Source organism: Carettochelys insculpta, chromosome 10, assembly GCF_033958435.1.
Source record: "Carettochelys insculpta isolate YL-2023 chromosome 10, ASM3395843v1, whole genome shotgun sequence".
NCBI lineage: Eukaryota > Metazoa > Chordata > Testudines > Carettochelyidae > Carettochelys > Carettochelys insculpta.
The window spans coordinates 37,133,339-37,156,485 of record NC_134146.1 but is presented as its reverse complement, the minus strand read 5'-3'; the positions used below and the strand labels follow the sequence as shown (position 1 = coordinate 37,156,485).

At 42.0% G+C, this 23,147-nt stretch overlaps 1 protein-coding gene across 1 annotated transcript in view; it reads right to left on the bottom strand.

Annotated features, from left to right (window-relative positions):
- The window catches only part of SEC62 (SEC62 homolog, preprotein translocation factor), a 31,913-nt gene extending 20,062 nt beyond the window's left edge, over positions 1-11,851 (bottom strand). The window contains exons 1-2 of the mRNA XM_075004208.1: positions 11,815-11,851; positions 2,561-2,669 (exon numbers count right to left, since the gene is read on the bottom strand). Of these exons, the coding sequence (XP_074860309.1) occupies positions 2,561-2,669; positions 11,815-11,850 (145 nt within the window). The 5' untranslated portion in view covers position 11,851. The remainder of the gene's footprint in view (positions 1-2,560; positions 2,670-11,814) is intronic.
- Between the last annotated feature and the right edge of the window lie 11,296 nt (positions 11,852-23,147).

Genomic DNA, 23,147 nt, shown 5'->3' with positions numbered 1-23,147 from the left:
ATCTTTAGTTTGGTATATTACGTATTTTTACTTTACAATCTCTTATTACTGAGGGGTTTTCTTCATTTAAAAAAAAAGCATATCCTGTAACTATACTCTGTACACAGCCAGGGAATAATACCACTAAAGTCTAAACTTCATGAAAACACTTCCAAAATCCAGCCTAATCATACAGAACAGGGGTATGCAAAGTGGGAATTTCCTAAGAGGGTGCAGCATGATCAGCTGCTGGATCTCAGGCTCATTAAAAATGTTGAAATATAGTACTGTTCTTGTGTCTTTGTATTCACATTTACACACTGATTAATAAAGTTTTTAAATTCTACATACTTATTTTCTTACAACTGCCAAAAGGCTGGGGTTTTTTTAATATGAACACAACCAAGATTTCCATTGGCCTGATTACATAAGATAGGTTGAGTGGGGCTACTAATTGCCTGGGGAAAAAGTAGGTCCTGATGTAAAAAGTTTGCTCACCCTGTCGTAGAACACAGTGACTAGACTTATTCCAAATTTAAGTTTGTTGGAACCCTAAAATAGTTTCCTGTTTTATACATCACAGTAAGAATTAATTTATTTTCTAATCAATACAAGAACATGAAGAATAGGAGGCAAATGTTTTAGGAGAACCTGAATCAAAAACAAAAGAAGGGGAAAAAAAGCCCCCAGAAATACCCTGATCATTTTGTCTGTATTCTGGGTTTCACAATTTGTCCCTTTAAAGACAGAGAGGAACCCATTGCACCTGTGATAGTTATGGCCCTCCTCTAAAGTGGGGAGGCACCTATCAAAAGGAAGAGACTGAGACAGAGGAAGAGAGAGGAAGGGGACAGCAGGCATGGGCAGCCTGAGATGAGAGGTGAAATAGATGGGTAGCAAAGAGTGCCCAGAGGGAAAGAACTGTAGGAAAGCAGTAACTGTGAGGAGCTGGTGATGAATTCTGATGAAAGCTGTTTAGAGTACTGACTAGAGCTGGGGAACCTTCAAGAACTGCAGGAAACTTTGTGCAGAGGCCCTAGGAATTAGAGAAAAGAACCAGTCTGATTAGTACAAGCCAGACAAAGACACAAGGAATTGACACTAGAGGGAGGGTACCACAAGGATGTGTAAAACTCACAGGTAAGGAGGGCCTAGGGAGCAGAACTCTGCAGGGCTCAAACATGGAACTATAAAAGACGACTTCTGGGAGAGGAGAGGAGAGGAAGAGGTCTTGGAACTCTCAGGTGAGTCCCCTGGAGTGTGATCATTTTGGAAAAGGGAAAAGAACTGGGGTTGAAGGATTAATAACTTTCAAGTGGGCTACCAGAGAATGGTGACATCTAAACAGGACTGAAGAGTGCCAAATTATACTTTGCTGTTTGGGGGAATCTGTTTTTACTCAGAGGGATCTCAAATTTCAGCACTCTATATGGAGAAAAGCGTTTGATTGTGCTGCTGAGACAATCATTTGCATACGGCAGCAGTGAAGAAAAATAAAGTGGATTATGCCTGTGCTACGAATGTTGGCTGCAGGAGGGTGCCCATGTTGAGGTTCTCCTCTCATACTGGGGAATACATAAGACTATTTCTAACTTTCAAAACTTGAGACCCCAAAATACTATAGTATTACAGTACCATTATACCAAATACAGGTGGAGTAATGTGATAGGACACCACATATGCCTTAGTCCTAAGGCATCAGGGGATGGGTATAAGTGAAAGCAATAGCCTTGGCCTCTGGAGGAAGGAGAAAAAAAAATCCAGGTCTCCTCAGCCAGGAAGGTCACTTTAACTTTGGGCTTTAAAGGGTGGTAATGGGAGAGAGGTAGAGAAAGGTAACTAGCACCCTTCAAAAACAAATCATTAGCACAAGCATTTTCAACATCAACAAAACTTACTGAACACTCACTCAAACAAGAAATGCTTTCATTTTATGAAAATGGAACTTGCTGTTCTATTACTGCCATTTTTGTATTGAATTTCACCAGTGAATACAGCATCAGGAGGATAATGTCATCTCCAAAGGTTACAAGAAAAATGGAGATTAAGAGATAGATTGTGTAGTGAGAACTTGCTGCCATTTTCCACACAGAAAGTTGAAGGGCCTGGGGAAGTAAAGTAGCAGAGTCTGTCCACTTCACAGCAATCAGGATATTCAAGAGGATGGGGAAGAGACAGAAAACTACTTTTCCCTTTCAGCAGCTAGAGGTGGGAATGTGGTGCCAGATTTATCAGACACCTATTACTCAGTGACTGATGTGAACATCAGACCACTCCTACACCCCAAGCAGGGTACAGGGACAACTGTTAGAAATCCCAGTCCTCCTCCCTTACCAAAAGATGACAGGGGACGGAAGACAGACCAGGCTTTCTTACTCTGGACCTCGTTTCAGTTTTCCTACCAGAGTCTATTGCATCTACTTCAAATTAGTAAGTGTAATCTTCTGACTAGTAAGTGCCTTGTTAGTTTCCCTGGGCTATAAACCTTATAAAGCTTACTGACTGAAATATTAGCAATCTGAATTTAAAAAAGTATAATGTTAGTAAATACACAGTTGTATTTGGTTCCAAGTAATCTTACCAATAAAGTAATCAACTCTGTGGCCCATCATGTTGGTTGATTTTGTTGGACAGTTGAAACGCAGGTATTTGGCTACAGCTTTCTCTTCTTTGAATGGCTCACCAACTTCCTATAAAAATATAAAATTAAGAATGTAAAAGTGATACAGTAGAGAGTTTCTCTGAAGCCCACACACCACTCCTAAATTATTCACTGCAAGGTAATGCTATGTCCTGAAACTCAAAGTATCATCTCTGTGCCTGACCTAGCTTTGCAGGACTAGATCAGGCTGGGTCACTTACATGGCACTATGAAACAAGAATACTCTGTATGTATTGGTTATTTTTAATTCATAAAATGCCTATCATGAACCACCTCTGTTTATGCACTTAGTATGTATTGCCACAATTCTGCAATAAGCATTCTAAATGGAAATGCAAAACATCAAGGGATTTTTTTTTTGTTAAACCAAACTGAAAAGTTGTATCACTTTTTTACACACTTATGAAAAGCTTGTCAAACTGGTTAGTGAATGGTCATTGCATCCAAGCACACTATTTCCTTTCCTATGTTAATGCACAACTTTAAATCAAAAATGACACCTAAAAAACGACACTCAACCAAGTTAGTAAATGACAGAATGCACTGGATAATCATCAGAATTCTTCCAGACTAAATCCTTTGAAGGATGTCTCCTGGACGGATGGATGGACACACACAAGACACATACATAAAGTTGTAATAAAGGCATGTTTTTTATTGGATGATTGTATACTTAGTCCTAGTATAAGCAAAATGAAGCACTTTCCCATACTTCATTTCTGACTTTAAATTGGTATCTTTGTAAATCTATCCTACAGCAATGAACAGAAAAATATATATGCAAAATAGACATGTGCAAACCCCATACATAACTATGCGTCTATAATTCATATGAACTGATTTGCTTTGTTGTGTACATAGTATGATATTAAAATGGTTAACTGGTTAAATGAGAGCACTTTGCCATTTTAACTTGGGTCCTGACACTTGGCCCCGCTGGCCCCTCTTTCATATTCAAGTGTTTAGTGGGATTTATAAAGGTGCTCACCTCCATCTTTAGCCACTTAAATACCTCTGAAAATCTATCCCTAGATGACAATTTAAGACTAACTCAAACTAAGTGACTGACGGGAGAGTTGTCCCAGGTCCCTCAAAGGAAACAAGCTCCAGAGCCAATCCTAGAAGCAAGAAATACTGACTATTAGGGTAGTCTGTTGTAACCACAGGACATACAAGCTTAAGAAAAAAAGATGAATATTTCTCATTGCAGTGTTCTTGTACTCATATTGGTCCCAGGTTAAACAGAGAGACAAAGTGGGTGAAGTAATATCTGTTATTGGTCCAACTGAAGATACTACCTTAACCATCATCTCTCTCTACTACTGCTCATTGATATTGTGTGCAATATAAGTATCTCACGAAAAGTAATCATCTGTTTTTTCTTTGATGTTTTGTCATAGCTTTAATTTTGTGCAACAACTAAAAGCATATTTTAATAGTTAAATGACAAAATAGTAGGGGACAACATTTTAAAAGAAAAGGTCATGCATAATTTTTAATCTTATATCAGGTGATTTTGCCCCTTTCCCACACTTGACTTGGATTTGTTTTTTAAAACCATACTACTTGTCCAACTGACAGTAAGTGCTGTCATCATGGAATAAATAATCTTTGTTTTTATGTCCCGTTTTGCCACTTCACCTGTTTTTCTTGTTCTTCAGGTCTTCCCCATCTATTACCTTAAATCTCCTCTCTGCTTCTTGACAGTCTCCCTCCCTTTCTCTCCACCCAACATCCTCTAGCATCAGACATCTTTAATCAAAAAGAAAAACAAAAAATCCTGAAATTAACTGAAGAGAGTCCCAAGAAATAAGAAAGGTAGTTTAGCTTTGGTGAAAAGCATTCTATTGTAATTTCTGAAGACCAGTCCTTTATTCATCCACAGAACGGGTAAACCACAGGAAGCTGTGGTGCAAGTTATTGAACAATGTCCTGCCCACAGATTTCAACCCAACTGAGGAACAACCAACTGCAGGATTATGAAGTTAATGGCGTCAAAAAAATGACCAATACAACTTTCATCTAGCTGAATCCCAAAAGCCTATGAATAATGGTTAAAGAAACTGAAAGTCAAGAAATCCAGGCTTCTATTCTGAAGTCAACCACCAATTTGCACTGAGCCACCAATCAATCAATCACAAACTTTGCCTCAGTTTCTCCATTAATAAAATAGTGACAGGTAATTGTGATCATATTTACTTACATATGTGAAGTACAGTGACAGTAAGATCAGAGGCACTTAGTAAGTACTAATTATTTACCCAAACAAAAGTATAGGCATAATTTTAGGTAAGAATCATAAAGTTATCCACTTTGGAACCTGGCCAGTGCAGTTCAACCTACATGCTTATTAAGTCACTAGCTTAGTTTCTGAAACTGCACAGTGCCAGCTGTGATATTCAACTGAATACCTGTCCAAAGGAACTGGACTAAGATGGCTTGTATTTAATACTTAAATATTTTCATGGTATGTTATGAAATCTTTTATTTTTAAATGAGAGATAAAACACATTAGGATCAGGTTTACTGGGCACCAGGTATTCAGGAGTGGTGGTACTATGTTGTTTGCCTTTTTAGAATATATGAACTTGATTTTTTTCTTCAACAGATAAACCAGAGAGTTTAAAGGAAAAAAAATTAATACATCCTTTATTTTATTTATTTACCCACAGACACACACAGACAGAGCTTTCTCAGACAAATTGGAAGTCTTGGGCCTTCAGAAATTTAGTATTACTTATTACCACATTTTTAGCAATCTGATTCCTTCAGGATTTTCTCTTTTCAACTTTTTGTTCCACATAATTCTCTTCCTATTACCTCAGTTAAACTGCTACCCAAATAAGTTCCACTGGAATCTTTATCATGAAAATCCCTCTTATTAATGCTTCGAAGAACAAAATTTTAGTAATTTTCATTTTCCTACCAGAACACTACACAGAGAGGTATGTGTCAGGGGAACAACGCTGAATGGAAAGAGCAAAACAGTAAGGCTACAGCTACACTACAGTGATCTTTTGAAGGAAGTTTTTCCAGAAGATCTCTTCCAAAATTTTTTTCATAAGAGTGTGTCTCCACACACACACACACACACAGAGTGGATCAAAAGATCAATCCGGTCTTTCGATACAGAGCATCCACACAGCCCCTGATCTTTTGAAAGAAGGGGACAGTGATAAAAAAAAATCTGGTGCCATGAGGACTTACTCTTTTGAAAAAAGGGCCTGTGGAATGTCTGCACATGCTTTTTCTCCCCCAAAGAAGGCACTCTTCCTGCTCCAGGAGCAGAAGAGGGCTTCCAGAAGAAGATCTGTGTTCTTTCGATTTCTACTCAAAAGAGCGCATTTTGTGTGTAGACACCCCGCGTGTTCTTTTGAAAAAGGGCCAGATTTTCCAAAAGAACTTGTTAATGTAGATGCAGCCTAAGGGCTGAATTTCAAGATGGAGAGAAGCACCACAACTAAGTATGGGGAAAATAAGAGGCTACATAATTTTGGAAATAAACACTGGTGACATAGATGACAAAAAAAAGAGTTCTAAGTCAAGATGCTAACCTCTTTCATAGTTCTGTGCCTAGATTCATAGATTCCAAAGCCAGAAAGATTACAGTAATCTAGTCTGATATCCTTCATAGCACAGGCCACAGAATTTCCCCAAAATGATGCCTAGAATAATATCCAATCCTGATTTAACAATTAGGAGTGATGGAGAATCCACCATAAACGACCTGAACAATTTATCAATGTTTAATTATTCTCGTTTAAAATTTACACTTTATGTCCAGTGTAATTTGTCTAGTTTCTACTTCCAGCCACTGAACCATATTATAACTCTCTGCTAAATGGATGAGCCCATATAAAATATGTATTCCCTATGTAGATGTATGTGGATGTAATTAAGTCACCTCTTTATCTTCTCTTTGTTAAGCTAAATAAACTGAGCTCCTGTGGTCTACCATTATGAGGTAGGTTTACTAAACCTTTATACAGTTCAAGTTTTTCTTCTCTGCACTCTCTCCAGTTTTTCAACATCCTTGTAGTATTACAGACACCAGAACTGGACACAGCATTCCAGGGTGCAGCAGTTGCACCAGTGCCAAATATAAAAGATGAAATAAATAACCCCTACGCTGTTACCAAAATTCCTCTGTTTATGCATCCAAGGATTAAATTAGTTCTTTTGGCCACAGCATCACACTGAGAACTCATTCAGCTGATTACCTATAACAACTCTCAATCTTTTTCAGTTGCTGCTTTCCAGGACAGAGTTCCCCTCTCTTTTGAGTCTGATCTACAATTTTTTGCATATTGTTTGTATTCCAAGCAATCCAGGTTGCTGCATATTAGTGCCCTGTCCTCATTATTTACCATTCTCCTAATTTGTGTGCCATCTACAGACTTCATCAGCGATGATTTTGTGTCTTCCTCCAGGTCATTGATAAAGTCAAACAGCATAAGGTCAAGAACAGATCCATAGGAGAGCCCACTAAAGACACATCCACTTTTTTACACTTGAACTGTAAACAAGTAACGTAAGAATATTATCACACAATGGCCGTGTCTACACTAGCCCCAAACTTCGCTAGCAGATGGGAAATAAGGAGACTTCAAAAGCAGATGGGAATAAGGGGACTTCGAAGTAGGCGGGGTCCTTTTGAAAAGCCCCGTCGGGACAATCTGTGCGGCGGCGAGGCGCGTCAATTTCGAAGTGCCGCGGCCGCCCGCATGCTAATGAAGCGCTCAATATGTATTTCAGCGCTTCATTAGTAAACTTCGAAATGGCCATTTGTATGGCCATTTCGAAGTTTGAGGCTAGTGTAGACACAGCCAATATTTCTAACAATTTGACCTGTATTATCAGCCTACAATAATTTTTGAAATGTTACATTTAGAAACAGATTCACCAGTAAATCACATCAGCTAATATAGTTTCACAGCTCCTTTGCATCATCAGAGCACAATTAAGTATACCATAGAATCTGACTCAATTTGCAAGTGCCTTATTAAGTAAAAGGGCTGCATTAGCAAAACTGGTGATAGCTGAAGAAGAGGAAGTCTGTCTTCAGGGTTTCCCCTGAGATCCTGAAAGAGATTTCAATTAATTTTAAACATATGGGAAATCTGAAATGCCTGACTTATTTCATTGTTAATTTGGAACAGAGAAAATACTGACAAGTGCTACATTTCTTACAGGACTCAGGGCTTTTTTTTACTGCCAAAATGCTGCAGAATGGCGTTCCGGCACCTCTTCTCCCTGGGTGGAGCAGGGCTGAGCGCTGCACCAGGAGCTGCTCCAGGCGGCTCGTGCATGGCCAGGCTGGGCTGTGCTGAGAGCTGTGCTGGATGAGACAGTGGAGGAGCCACCAGCTGCTCCTATGTGAGGTAGGTAGCAGGCAGTTTGAGGCTGTGGAGAGGGGGTGTTAAACAGGCGGGTGTGGGGGGACAGTTTGAGGCTGCAGGGCGGGACTTAAGCCTGGCAGTGGGTTGAGGCCACGAGAGGCTGAAGGGGTTAAGCCTGGTGGCAGGCTGAAGCCACAGGAGGGTCGGGAGGGGAGTTAAGCATGGTGGCTGGATGGCGCCACAGGGGGTTAAGTCTGGCAGCTGGAGGGGGCTGAGCAGGGCTGGAGGGTTAAGGCTGTACTGGGCTGAGATCACACGGGGAGGGGTGCAGGAGGGGGTAAAGCAGCAGAGGAGAGGCGCAGGGTACCCCAGGAGTTGCTGGCTACAGCGGGAGCTGGGGAGTGACTTGCCTCCAGGGCAGTGGGAAAGGAGCAGTGCCCCCCAGGAAGGCAGCTGCTTGGGGGCTGCTGTCCGCACCCTGTGCCTGGGGAGCACCTGTGCCTAGTGGGGGTGCACCCTGCAGCACCCCAACCCTCCACCACCCATGGCCAGAGATCTGGGGGGGGTGCACCCTGTCTCCAGCTCCCTGTCCGGTGTCCTCTGCCCTGTTCTCCCAGCCCCCAGCCTGCCCTCCCCCCTGCCTGGTGCCCTATACTCAGTTCTCCCTACTCTGTACCTCACCTGACCTGTGCCCTACCCATAGCCCCGTCACCCACTTCTCTGCCCCTCCCATTTTGTGCCCACAATCTTCCCTGCCCCCATCCAACCTGCTTCCCCTCTGCCCCATGCCCACAACCCACCTTCCCTGCTCGCTCCATGCCAGCTTCCCACCCACTGCCCCTCTCCTCCAGCCACTGCTGCCAGGGCTCACCTCCCACTTCCCAGGAGCAGTTCCCTGGCCAGGCAGCCACACTTCCCCAGCATGCCCAGCTGGTGCAGGGAGACACTGCCCAGACGTCCTGCGTGGCAGGAGGCAGTGGAGACCTGGCAAGGTGCTGTGGGAGATGTGGGAGAGGGATGCTACTCTGGGGCTGTGGGTTTGTGCCCTGCTATCTGCAGGAGTGGGGACATGCGTATTTGTGTTCCAGGGTGTACTTGGGGCTATGATGTGTATGGTTGGGTTGGAGGAGTGTGCATTTTGTGTAAGGCTTGTGGGTATTTTGTGTATTGGGACTGTGTGTGTTGTCAGGCATTATGGCTACTTTGCGAGCTGGGGTTTTGCCTGCACGTGTGGGGTTAGGCTGTGCTCTCTCTCTCCATGTGTATGTAGACTAGCAGCAGTTTGCGGCCATGGGGAGCAGGTGGTGGTGGTGGCTTGAGTTCTGGCACCTTTTTTCCTAGAAAAAAGCACTGACAGGACTAATTAATAAAATAACTTCTGAATTCTCAGAAACTCTCACTCAAACACCTACTGTGGATAAATCATTAGTCATTAGTCCAGAAGCCTGGAAGAAAAATAACTGTAGTACAGAGGTTATGGCATGACGCTGGGAAATGGGAGACCCCAGAGTCATTCCCTTTGCTCTACTCACTTGTCATTTATCTACTGTGGACCAACATCAGCAGGAGAAATTGAGGGAGACCACATCAATAATTAGGACATTCTCCTGAGAGATGTGGGCTACCTCTGTCCAAATCTCCCTCCCCCTCTGCTAGAGAGAAGGGAATTTAATTAGGGTCTACCACATCCAATATGAACACTTTAACTATTGATCTAAAGTTATAAGATGGGCATAAAAACACAAGAATGGCCATCCTGGGTCACACCAAAGGTCCATCTAATCCAATATCCTATCTGCTGACAGTGGCCAATGCCAGAGGCCCCAGAGAGCGTGAACAGAACAAGTAATCATCAAGTGATCCCTCTATGTCACCCATTTCCAGCCTCTGACAAATAGAGGCCAGGGACACCATTCCTACACATTCTGGCTAATAGCCACTGATGGACCTAACCTCCACGAATTTACCTAGCCCTTTTTTGAACTCTGGTCTTCACAACATTAAGTGGCAAGGAGTTCCACATTCCTCCTGTGCACTTCATGAAGAAAATCTTCCTTTTGCTACTTTTAAACCTGCTACCCATTAATTTCATTTGGTGACCACTAATACTTATGCTATAGAAACAAAAACAACATTTTCTTATTCACTTTTTCCATACTTTTCATGATTTTTAGACCTCTATCATATCATCCTCCCACCCTTGTCAGTCTCCTTTTTAATCTTTCTTCATATAACACCCATTCCAAACCCATAATTTTTGTTACCTTTTTCTGAACCTTTTTCAATGCCAATATATCTTTTTTGAGATGAGGCGACCACATCTGTGTGTAATATTCAAATGTCAGCCAACCATGGATTTATATAGAGACTATAACATTTTCTATCTTATTCTCCATCCCTTTTTAATGATTCCTAATATTCTGTTTGCTTTTTTGACTGCTGATGCTGCACCCTCACTTCTTCCTCTGGCCAAATATTGAATGGAATCCAATTTGGCAGGCATAGTAAGAGGCCACCTATCAGTTTGGGCCATACATCTGAGATAGGCAGCCAAATGCCTATCTTGGTGTCCCAACACCTTGAGGAAGACAGCCGTGCATGCTCTGAGCAAAAAAAATACGCATAAAGGGGAACTTTTACCTTGAAAACTTAGGTGCAAAAGTCCACAGCTTTCAGTGGAAGTTTTATGGATTACAGTGGAGCCAAAAATGGGACTGAGGCACTTAAGTACCTTCGTGAGCCCTACCCAGTGTTTTGGAAACCTGAGCTTGAATATTTACTGAAAAATGCTCCCCTTCCCTTTGTTAGTACTTGTCTAAATAAACTTTTTAAACACATGCTTAAAGACCATGAAACTTGGAGAGAGGAGCAGATGGGTGATTTACTATACATGAAAAAATACCCACCATCCACAACGAATCATTTATCTAAATTTCACAAACACCTGCCTCTCTCATTAGTGCAGCAAAAGATATACATATCTTATAGACCTGGACGGGACCTTGAGAGGTCAAGTCCAGTTCCCTGCACTCACCCCAGCACCTATCACCATCCCTGACAGATTTGCTTTTAATCTAACCTGCCCCCCAGAATCTTGAAAAGGCCACTCAAGGACTAAACTCATAACCCTGGGTTAGAAGGCCAATGCTCTAGCCACAGCCCTCACCCACTTTTTCCCTTTAAAAATAAAATGTTTAAAGCCATATTATGAAGAAAATTCCTTCCACCTATGTCTGCTTACAACTGAACAGGTCTTTAGGCTGCAAAGAGGTATAAGACATTAGACGTTCTTTCTAAAATACTGGTTCTTAAACGTAGAAATCCCTTGCCTTGCATTGCCTTCTCAGCGAGAAAAAACAACAACTTATTTCCCTTCATGCAATGGGCAGCGCACAGGTGGGCTTTTGCGACGGGCGCGGCGCACCGGGATTGCACAGGTGGGTGGGGGAAGGAGGCGATCGTGCACGGGGGCTGGCGGTCTGGGCGGGCGCACGCAGCCAGCACGGCGGGGGAATCTACTGGGGGTGGCTGGCAGTGAGCCGGGAGAGCGATGCAGGTGTGCCCGCGGGACAGGTGGGCTGGGCACTGCGCGCTGGCGGGGAGAGGGGCGCGCAGGCTCTAGGCCAGAGAAGGGCAGGGGCGCTCGGCGAAGGTGAGGGGGGCTCAGGTACCAGGGCTCTGAGGCAGAGAGACGGGGGTCGAGGTGGCCAAGGATAGGCAGGGAGCCGGGGGCCTCCAGGCCGCGGGAGGTGAGGAACAGGGCCAGCCACGGGGTCTCGAGCGGAAGCCGCCACGAGGCAGGATTCAGCGAGTGGCCGGGGGAAGCTACGCTACCTGGACCCGCTTTCTGTGCCTCCTCCGCTCCGCCATGTTGCCCCCGTCTGGTCTGCCGGTGACGTGGGGGGGCGGAGGCGGGATCCTCGCGAGAGGCCGCGGGAGCCGTTATGTAAGTGGGGCGGAGCTGGCTGGCAGCTCGCGACGGGACGAAATGAGGGGAGGGAAGCTGGCACCCGGGGTTTCCCCTGAGGCGTCCGGGGTGAGGTTTCCGCTGGGCGTTAGGCGACCTCCTTCGCGTCTCCCGTCAGCAGTGCGCTTCCCGCTCCCCCCGCTGGCCGGGAGAGATGCAGGCCTGGTGCCTGCTCTTACCTGGTCTCTGCGCGCCCCCCAGGTGGTGGGCACTAGTCCTGCGTGCCCCCGGTGGGAGATGCCCGTGCCATGCCCACACTGGCTCACAGTGGAGTTAGCTAACACGTGTTAAGTAACTGCCTCTTTTCCGTGGGCTCTTCTGTCACCCTTGTGTCCCATGGCCCCTGCCAAAGCCCCCACTGTCTGGGGTGCACCGCGGTCCCTCCGGTTCTCTGCCTATGGCGCGCTGTAGTTTAGTCTGCTGAGGGCTGTAATGCTTTAGCCTAATCCAGGTTATTGAGCCCAATTCTAAGGGATAAAGGAGAGATGAGGCTAGAATCGGATGGGACGTTCCTTTCAGGCCTTCAGCTCTGAGTGGACAGACTTGCCTGAAATGACCCCAGGAAGGTGGATGCAGACTTGTGAATGCATTTTTAGCATTGGCTAAGGGAACCTGTTTTGAAAATGCTCAGAATTTGTACACCTACAGCTACAAAGCTCCGAATCAAAATTTTTGAGCAAAGTGCTCAAAGTTAAGTTCCTCACTTTATATTTACTCAGGTGCTTTGCTTCATCTGTGTCTAGTGTGCTCATGTATTTTGTTCATGTGCAGTACAAAACACGTCACAATGTACCAAAGGCATGTGGCAGCATTCCAGGTACGTTTTGCTAGGTGCACTCTTATGCAGGCAGTAGGTTAAACAAACCAAAAAGTGTCCGTAAATGCCACAGATGTTCGTCTCTGTGTTGAAAATATACCTCAAAGCTAAATTAGTAATAATGCATTCTTTTTAATATAGCACATAAAGTTACGATGTATATTGACTGAACATTTCTAGCTGAGAGATTAGAGCAAAGCAAAAGTAGCTGATGCACCATGCTTACATACATACAGGCCTGTTTGTTCTGACTTGTTTGTTTATCTTTTGATGCATAGTACTGATATTGAGCCATTTTCACCTTGATGAATAGACCTTGTCAGCTCTGGCCCTCCCTTTTATTGGGACCCCACTGTTTAAATACCCCTCTAGAAACCCCATTCCACCCCTCTCATGCATTTGATGAAGCGGGTCTTTGGCCACAAAAGCTTATGCTCCAAAATATGTTAGTCTATAAGGTGTCACAGGGCTTCTTGTTGTTCTTGAGATACACACTAAACACGGCTATCTCTCCGATACATGCCTACATTTGTAGTTGTCTGTTGATACATTTAGAAGTTGTGAAGGCATGGAACTTGTTTAAGTTAGTCGGACCTTTCTCAGTAGTTTAAACGATAGGTGTAGATGACGAATATCTTAAATAAAAATCAGATATCTTTTTATCTGAGATTATTTCATCACACATTTTTACTTATAAGCCACGCACAGCAAAGCATGTTTAGTTCTGTAGGAGAATATTCAGGCCACACCAAACCTTGTACCTGGTTATTCCTGCTAATCTGGAACCTCTCAACCTTGTCTCAGTTTATATTCATGCACACATTACAATTATGCTAACAAACGAAAACCACGCAGTAAAAAAAAAAAAGTTTTAAAATAGTTTCAAATATCATATATGCTTCTGAATCACCCTGCTCACTTCTGTAATTTTATCATCACAATTTCCTATTTTTAAGAATCTTTTTCTCTCCTTACTTGCTGGACAACAGATTCCTACAAGCTACAAGTTAAACTGACTGTGAAGGGGACGATACGCAAAATATAGGGAAATAAAGTTTTAGTCTGTTTAAGATAGATCTAGATGTCTTCTAAAATAGTAAGCTATATTCAGACAAGTGTTTTTTGTTTGTTTTTTGGTTGTCAGTGGCCTTTTAATAATTATTTAATGTGCTTAGCTGTTGAGGTGAAAAAAAATTGAGGTTTTTGGTTTAACTTTCCTGCAGAAGAGATTTTGCCCATCTCCTCAATGGCCAGGGATAAACAACACTTTACTGGGCATGGAAGTAGTGAAAATCACAAGTACTAACAGGATACTAACATATGGAAACATGGCTTGACATGAAGAATAATGACAAATGGCATGTGCTATCATACTTAAATCTGTTTTATAGAAACCTTTTGCTACTACTATAAGAAAGCTTTGTCTCTTTATGTTAAACACCTAGTCATACGTACACACACACAACCCTTTAGGAGGAAAAAGCTGTCACTGCCTGAAACTATGCCCTGTGCCATACCTTTCTGTCTTGTGTGTGAGGTAGCATGTCTCAGCTGCCAAAAAAGCAAATTTGTTAAATGAGTCATCATCACATTAGGAATTTAAATAAATGAAACAACAGAGTTTCTTAATTCAAGCTACATCCTGACCTTTTTTAGAAGACTAGTATTTTTGGTTCTCTGAGAGACATCAGACACTAACGGGCGCTGAACGCAGTTATTGATGATGATGTGCCTCAAATATTGAATCTGTTCTGTAGGATGCCTATTTACTTTTTAATGGTGGCTTGCTATCGCAAATGTGGAAAGGGGATGTCACATGGCTCACATGATCAGCAATAATATTTAAGTCTTTCTAGAGGCCTTTATTCACCAAACATACCCCATACTGCAGACCTCTTTGAAATTGATGGAGATCCACATCTGTGCAGGAGCATGCTGTGGGGGATCTATATGCAGGATTAGAGCCTTAAATTTAAAGGTGACATGCAAAGGAAAAAAAGCTTTGTTGCTTTATCAACATTTTAGTCTATTTGTATTTAATTTTTGGTTTTCTTCCAACCACTCTTGCTTTAAAACTTTAGAAATATTAAGAATATCAGTGCTGGAATTGGGAGACATACACTAAAGCGCTATATCGTTCAGATTTTTCAGTTTAGTGAAAAAAGTGAGCAGTGCACCTAACAAGCTGATTGACTCATTGTTTCAAGGTTGAAACCTGTGTAGTAGTGAAATTCATGGTACTGGAGCAGTACTTGGAATGTGTGCATGGAAGAATGAAAACTTAGAAAACTGTGGCTATGCAATGAACAGGGACAACCTAAAGGTCAGCAAAATAGGGGAAATGTTCTGGCCACAACTTTGAACTGAAGAATGGTGTAGATGTAGAGCCATCACAAAGAAGAATGAAGGGACTCTGGAATAACAGGGGATGAACCAAATAGGGATAAGAATGCATGGCAGAAATCAAGGAGTGAACCATTGGTCTTTCCTACAATTGCTTTCTACTGTGGTGGATATGTGGAATATGTAAAAATTATTTCCTCTGGTGGGACTTGACCATGCAGAAACATTGTTTTTACAGATGTCACAAATTCCAGTGCTGCCAGGGGACCTCCTATGCCAATTACAGCTGAAAGAGATGGTGTCAACTCTCATGAGGTTGGCATGTGTCAAGACTTTAGTATAATAGGGCTTAGTCAAAATTCAGTGACCACAGGTACCAGAACCTTTCAGGTGATCTGTGTCCCTGTGTGTTCCAGATGTATAACTCAATTATTATCTCTCAACAACTAAAGAGAGTCACTTGGGTCAATTCATAATGTAGGTATCTCACTTGTTCCAATGGCCTATTAAGAGGAGAGTGGGAACATACTCTTACCTTCTTGGAGTTTTTTGGAAGTGGGGCATAATAAAACTTGTTTATGTTCATAGTAAGACAAATGTAGGTAAGAGGGAGACTTGACGTACTGGCAGCAACATAGAGCTTACAAAATTAGGCTCTGAATTTTATGCATTATGTTAGGAATAGAACAGGAATACGCACAGTTTATAAACTGTAGTTTGGGTATGTGATGTTCAAATAGCTGAGATTGTTCTGTGTTGTAGCCATCTGATTTAGTTAATAAGCTTCATGGAACACAGACAATGTCTTTGTAAAATCAAAACAAAAAGCAGTCAAGTAGCACTTTAAAGACTAGCAAAATAGTTTATTAGGTGGGCTTTCGTGGCACAGATCCACTTCTTCAGACCATATCCAGACCAGAACAGACTCAATATTTAAGGCACAGAGAACCAAAAACAGTAAGCAAGGAGGACAAATCAGAAAAAGACAATCAAGGTGAGCAAATCAGAGAGTGGAGGGGTCGGGGGGAAGGTCAAGAATTAGATTGGCTTGGCCTTGGCTCAGTCTAATTCTTGACCTTCCCCCCAACCCCTCCACTCTCTGATTTGCTCACCTTGATTGTCTTTTTCTGATTTGTCCTCCTTGCTTACTGTTTTTGGTTCTCTGTGCCTTAAATATTGAGTCTGTTCTGGTCTGGATATGGTCTGAAGAGGTGGATCTGTCCCACGAAAGCTCACCTAATAAACTATTTTGCTAGTCTTTAAAGTGTTACTTGACTGCTTTTTGCTTTGATAGTGTGTAGACTAGCACGGCTTCCTCTCTGTTACTATTCTTTGTAAAATGTCATTGACAACTGTAGAATCTGTATTTAAGACTTCTTTACAAGCTCTGATACTGGGTTCTCATATGCTAATGTTACAAATGATGCTGCTCTTAAAAATCAAGATGGCTGTCACTACACATACACACACTTCTCCGTTTTACTTAGAAAGAAGTTCATGCATTCTGCAGGTGTAACAGAGTTTGGGGTTTCCAAGCTCTGCACCCTATCCACAGTCAGGAGTGACTCTCATTTATCCTGTGAACAAAAGATTTATTAGGTGACAGGGGCACAGTGTGGTACACGCTTGTCAGTACAGCAACCAGAACTAGTCAGTACAATCCCTCGGGAAGAAGGGACTCAGAGGACATCCCCAAGCCAAGGCAATGGTCCTCCTTCCTCCCTCTCTCGCCAGATGACACTAGCCCACTCTAGCTGCCTGAGCTTCTAATTCAAAAACAACCAGGCTCCACCCCTCTCCTTTGTTCTCTTTCCCAGGAAGCAAAGGTGTTACCTGGTTGCCTAGGTTACAAATATCCAGGTCTAGTTTACAGACAACAGGGACTCCATATGTTATGTGAGCTATTCAGCATCCTGAAAACAGCTCATTCTTTCTCTCTCTCTCACACACACACACGTCATATCAGGATGTGAATTTTCAAACTGGTCTGCTTTCTTTTTAAAGAAAATCCTAGCTCAGCTGTCTGTATCCTTTAAGGCAAATAATAAACAATTGATGGAAAGGGATGATTCAGAAATCACCCACTAACCCAATACAGGGCCCAGTCACAAGAATGAAATCAGCACAGTCCATCATGTAACACAGTGGTGTCCAACAGAAATTTCAGAATTGCCACAGCCCCTTTCCATCCCCTGCAAAGCCAGCCCTCCCCCCCCAAAAAAAAAACAAAAAAACCAGCATGCCCCACAACTGCTGGAGACTCACCACAGCCCCGATGCCACTCTGGAGCTGCTGGGCCCCTGGAGATGCACTGGGTGCTGTGGCCAGTGCTGCAGCTGGAGCAGCGCTAGCTGCTCTGGGCTACAGCTGAAACCACCACCACTGCTTGTCCCACCAATTGTTGGGGTGCATCTGTGAAAGGGCAGAGGGTGCTCCATTTCACCACATCTCTGTGTCCCACTCACCACATGTGGCAAATGAGAAACACATTGGACTCCGCTGATGAAATACATACTTTGGGACTACTTAATTTGCAAGTCTCTGGCTCTTTAAGCCTTACCAGCTGTTTTAAATCTGTATTGTATGGATATATAGACAGGGAGCCTTTAATCAGAGAATCCAGTCAATATGAATAGTAATATTCCTTATTGAAATAAAATATCTTAATACAATTTAATATTGAAGTAATAAATGCAGGTATGCCAGAACATGAAATATATTTTAAAAAGCATAATGTGCTTTTGTATTGCAAGTGTATAGATCAAATATAAAGAGAAAGCCATGACTGCACGTGAGCTATACTCTGTTATGCCCAGTCTTTAACATTTTCTTTCCAGGAAGATTATTAAGAAAGTTATAGCAGGGTGACTTTGGTGTCATCTGGTGGCAGATTTCCTTGATCTCTTTCAGTCTGGCTTTCGGTTTTTATGTCTGGGAGAATGGTTTCATTGATTGATGATCTCCTACAAATAAACAAGCTACATGGTGAAGCTGATTTTCTTTCTTTCTTTCTTTTTTAAAGTATTTGTTAGCAGTTTTTGATAGTGGTACCCATGAAGTTTCATTGACACACCTGGAGATCTTGGCTAGATGGGAAGGTTTTATTCTTCTCAGATATATTCTAAATTGTGGGACTACAGAATTGTTCATAGTGCCTAAAACTGTCTCATTTGGGTTCCAATATTCCACTACTGTTTTGTTACTGCTCTAGTTAATGTGTATAGTAAGAGAAGCCTTTGGAACGATATAGTGAGAAATTTCTCACTATGTTGCTGTCAGTGTTCTGGTGACACACAGCTGTATGTCTGTTATTGAGTATAGTTGGATTAGTATGTTGCTTTCCAAGTGCCTGGCCAAGACTGAATGTGGAGAGGATGAGCTGTGTGATTGCAATTTTGTCCAGACAAGTTATTGAGGATAAGGGACAGCATTTAACAGAAGATAAAGATGAGTGTTGCCTGCTTCTGTGATTATGGAGGATTGACCACACTTTGTCAATATAGTTTGTAGTTTTGACAGAAGTAATTTTTGGATCTACAGCTTAAAGAGAGAGAGAGAGAGAGAGAGAGAGAGAGAGAGAGTGTTTTTAAATCCAAGACCGTTTAAAAACCTGTAACCATTTCTGTGGTGTAGGCCTTGCTGCTATTACCCATTCCTCTAACATTAATTATTGCAGTGCATTCCATAAGCAGTATACCTGCAAAAAGCAACTGAGAAGCTACAACAGGTACACAAAGCAGCTGACCACCTGCAAAAAGAAATTAAGACTAATTTCCCAGAATGATTTTGCTTCTAAGTGAAATTCAGGTTATCAACAATGATCTATGAAACCTCGTGTGACCTGTTTAGGGTCTGACTAATTTAGATGCCTTGTGCTACATGTAATTTAGAATGTTGATGCAAGCCAGGTATCTCCTTAAATGCAAACATCTTGAAGTTGGAGTCAGGGCCTTTGTTGCTTGTAAATTTATTTTACCTAGTCTAACAGAATCAGAGTTTGTTGACCATTTTATGATCTAGTTTCACAGGCTTTATCTCAAGGAATTGGTTTTGAGAGATGTACACAGCTCACAGTGTGGAAGTTAGAATTTATTCTGTTCTATTTGTGTTAATTATTGGTCAATGGGTTGTGTATAAATTTAATAATTTTATATTTGTACTTGGAGAATGTGATGGGCATCTTTTACATATAAACAAGTAGATACTAGAAATTGGGGGTAATATCTCATACATGAGATTTTAAATACAGCCAATGGTAAAATTGGGAGTATATTCCATGGGCTTTGAGTAGGAATGATTGGTGGATTGTAATGTGTGCATATTAGGGTTGTCAATGTACATTAATGCCTGTGATTAATGCAGAGCAGTATTAATGTGTTAAAAAATTAATGCATTAAAAAATTAACACATCAATTGCAGGAGTCAATTGCCAGCCCTCCCTATAGCCCCACTGCGCTGGCTCCACATGGGGCTGCCTTGGGAAGCTGGCACTCCAGCCCTGATCCCCCCACAGGGGTCTGCCAGTGCTCTGGTCCTGGACACCCACCCTTCCTTCCCTGGGGGCTGCCCCAGGGAGCCTGCACTCCAGCCCTGTTCCTCCACTGGGGGCTGTGTGCTGTTTAGTTTTTCTCAAATAACTTTAGCAATTTTTGACCTCTACCCTTTTAATTAACTTTTCTGTATTTTTCACATTTGAAAAATTTTAAAGAAAGGATGTTGGTTTTGGTTCTTATTTGTAAAATCATTAAAATTTACTTTTGAATAAAAGGCAACGATCAACTTAAAAAAATCACATTCTTCCTTAAATACTTAACTACTACTGTAGAGAGTCATGATTACTAAAAGTAAAAGAACTGAAGAGTAAAAAAAATTCCTCATTTAGTTGTGCTCTTGAAAGCTGTTCATTCATAGTAAATTTCATTGTAGTCACTTTCCTTTTTGTTTCTGTAGGCTTCCTTTATTTATACACACAAAGACAGAGAGAGAGCACAACAGGGGAGACAACTTTTAAAAAAAAAAATTCAGTTGTAAAACCACAAAAGGAGTGAAGAATACTGAGGGACAGTTATAGTATCTGAAACATTTCAACTGATTTATTGTTTTATAAAATTGACTACATTTCCAGTTGGCAGTGTCCCTTTATCATATTAAAAACAATTTATGCAATGTTCTACCAATTGCTCACTCACTTCCCTCCCTTTCAAACTTGTAACTTCATGAAAACCTTACAGCTTTTATGTAAAAAGAAGTTACACAGTCCCTGTGAAATTCTCCCCCACATGGCAGGTAGCACTCTTCTAATTTCTCAGGTCAAGATCTAATGTGACTTCTCTTTGCAGCTGAGCGCATGCCCTCTGCAGCACAGATTATATATTAATGATTAGGATAGGAAGGAGCCACTCTGTGTTTTTTTAAACAGGAACTTAACAAAGTACTCCATATCCTGGAATTGGGATATTTCAGATCTAAACTTAATTTTGGGTTTTAGTTCTATTTTTCTAAATGGGCTCAAACCTGAACAATTCCAAACTAATTGCCATTATAAGTTTAATAATACTTAGGTTTTTTGTTTTGTAGAGAGTCTTACAGAGTTATACTTAAGCTTTCTGGTTTCAGATTTTTATTTAGTTTTTTTCCCCCTGATTATAGGTATTTATTTTAGAGAATTTTTGACTCATATTTTAGGAGTAAACAATATGAGCTTTTTAATCTCTGTTTAAATTGTTTTTGAATTATATCAAAGATTGTTCCATTTTGTAGCCCTGTACTCCCAGGGGTGCGCTCCAAAGACCTTATTCAAAACCCAGACTCAATAGAGAGACTCTCGTTGACTTCATAGTTATTAGGATTGGGGTGCTAGTGAGTACGAGAGGACTTTAGAGCAGTAGTGTCCAAAAGGGATGTAAGGGATCGCCACAGTCCCCCCACCACTCCTTTCCAGGCGCCACCCTGACCCCCTCAGATTACTCATGGAAGCCACCATGCAATGTGACTGCAGCTACTGCCACGTGAGCTGCCCCGGAATGCAGCTGCAGCCAGGGGGGCCGGAGGAGCTGCCTCTGCCACTTCTGCTGTGTACTTGTCCCACCATGTGGTGAGGTGCATGGCCAGAGGGGCGCCTCATGTGCGGCTCTCCTGAGCTGCACTTCGCCACATTGCATTGCCCCATTTGCTACATGTGGCGAACGGGGAGCATAATGGACATCTCTGGCACTATACTCCAAATTTTGCCATTTTTGCACTATTTAAAATTATTTATTTTGTTGTATGTCTCAGACATATGTATTGGCAGGGTTTGAGGGTGTTTTTTTTTATTTAGCCCTAAAACTGGAAGCCTTTGTTATAGTGTGTAGAGAAATACACAAATACATAAGTTTTAGAGTCCAATCCTCTTCCACTAGAAGTCAATGACAGAATTCCTACTGAAAGCAGAATCGGGTCCCTACTCCTTTTAGCCCAAAATTTCATTGTTTCGGAAAGAGAGTACTCCTCAAGGCCACAGATTATGAACAGTATAATACAGTAAGATAACTATCTTCATTTAGTTGCTGCTGTTAGCATCTTGTTGCACATTATCTAGTGCATATAGGTGTCATCTAGAAGACCATGGACATTACTTTTATTTAAAAGTAAAATGAACAGATACTCATAAGTTAAATTTCTTTTCCCCCCACAATCATAGTAAATTAAAAACATACTTATACACCTAGGCTGGGTCTACGCTTGCCCCCAACTTTGAAGGGGGCATGGTAATCAGGGTGATGGGAGATTACTAATAAAGTGCTGCGGTGAATATTCAGCACTTCATTAAGCCAGTTCTCCCCTGTGTCAACTTCAAAGTGTCATACTTCGAAGTGCTGCCATGCATATAGCTGCAGGCACTTTGAAGCGCCGGTGGCTACACGCATGCTGGCTCTTGGAAGTCTGACACTTCGAAGTTGCCAAGGGGGAGAATTAGTCTAATGAAGTGGTGCATATTCACTGCAGCACTTCATTAGTAATCTCCCATCACCCTGACTACCATGCCCCCTTCAAAGTTGGGGGCAAGTGTAAACAAGCCCCTTATGTCTTTGCATATATATTTTTTTGTTTTGTTTACTTACTCAAGGCCATATCAACTAGATTAGGGGGAAGAGACTCTCTGCTAATGACATACAGTAGAACCCCAATTTATCAACTCTCAATTTACAAAACTCTGTTTTATCTAAAATATTTGTGTTTACTGGCATAAGGGCTCAGTCCTGCAGAGAAGCCAATGAAACAAGGGAGAGCATTGCAGAGCCACCACACCTCTCATTTTGCCAAGAGCAGAATGTGATAAAATGTGTGATGAAAACCAAGTGAGGAATACACAAAATAATTAATACAGGAATCATTACAAAATGTTGTGGGATTCATCCCTTTCTGAAACCTGAGCTTCATGATCTTTGTGAGATGCCAAATAGAACCTAGGTAACTTTGGCGTTAAAATGAGTGGCGTGTTATACTAAAAAGGTATGTTGCTGAGTATGGTGCTTTTTAATAAATGATCTAATAAGGTAAATTAATACATGGGGAATGAATGCTGCTGCAGTGGGCCAGCAGGAATTCTGAGCCTATCTGTTGTGACTGTGAGGGGCTGAGCCAGCCAGCTGCAACAACTGAGAAACGTTTCTTACTTGTGTGGTCTTCATGACAAACTCTGCTCTCGCTTTCTCCTAAATTCTCAGCTCATATGTGCAATCAGGCAAAGCAGCACTTAAGGGCCACAGCAGGAGTATGAATATGGTAGTTGCATGCATCATTTCTCTGTCTAGGATTTAACCAGTTTGTGCTGCCCCTACCTTGCATCCACTTCTCCACTGCACGAAATTGCTCAGTTCAGGAAGGGCACTAAGCACATTTCTCTATGGTTTGAAATTGTTCCCATATATTCCCATTAAATTCCATATGAATTTTGCCATTGACTTCTGGGGAAGCAGAAGAGATGCTGAGCAAAAGCCTATTGTTCAGTGTTGTCCCTTTCCCTCTTACACCTATTACCTTAATACTCTGCAGCGT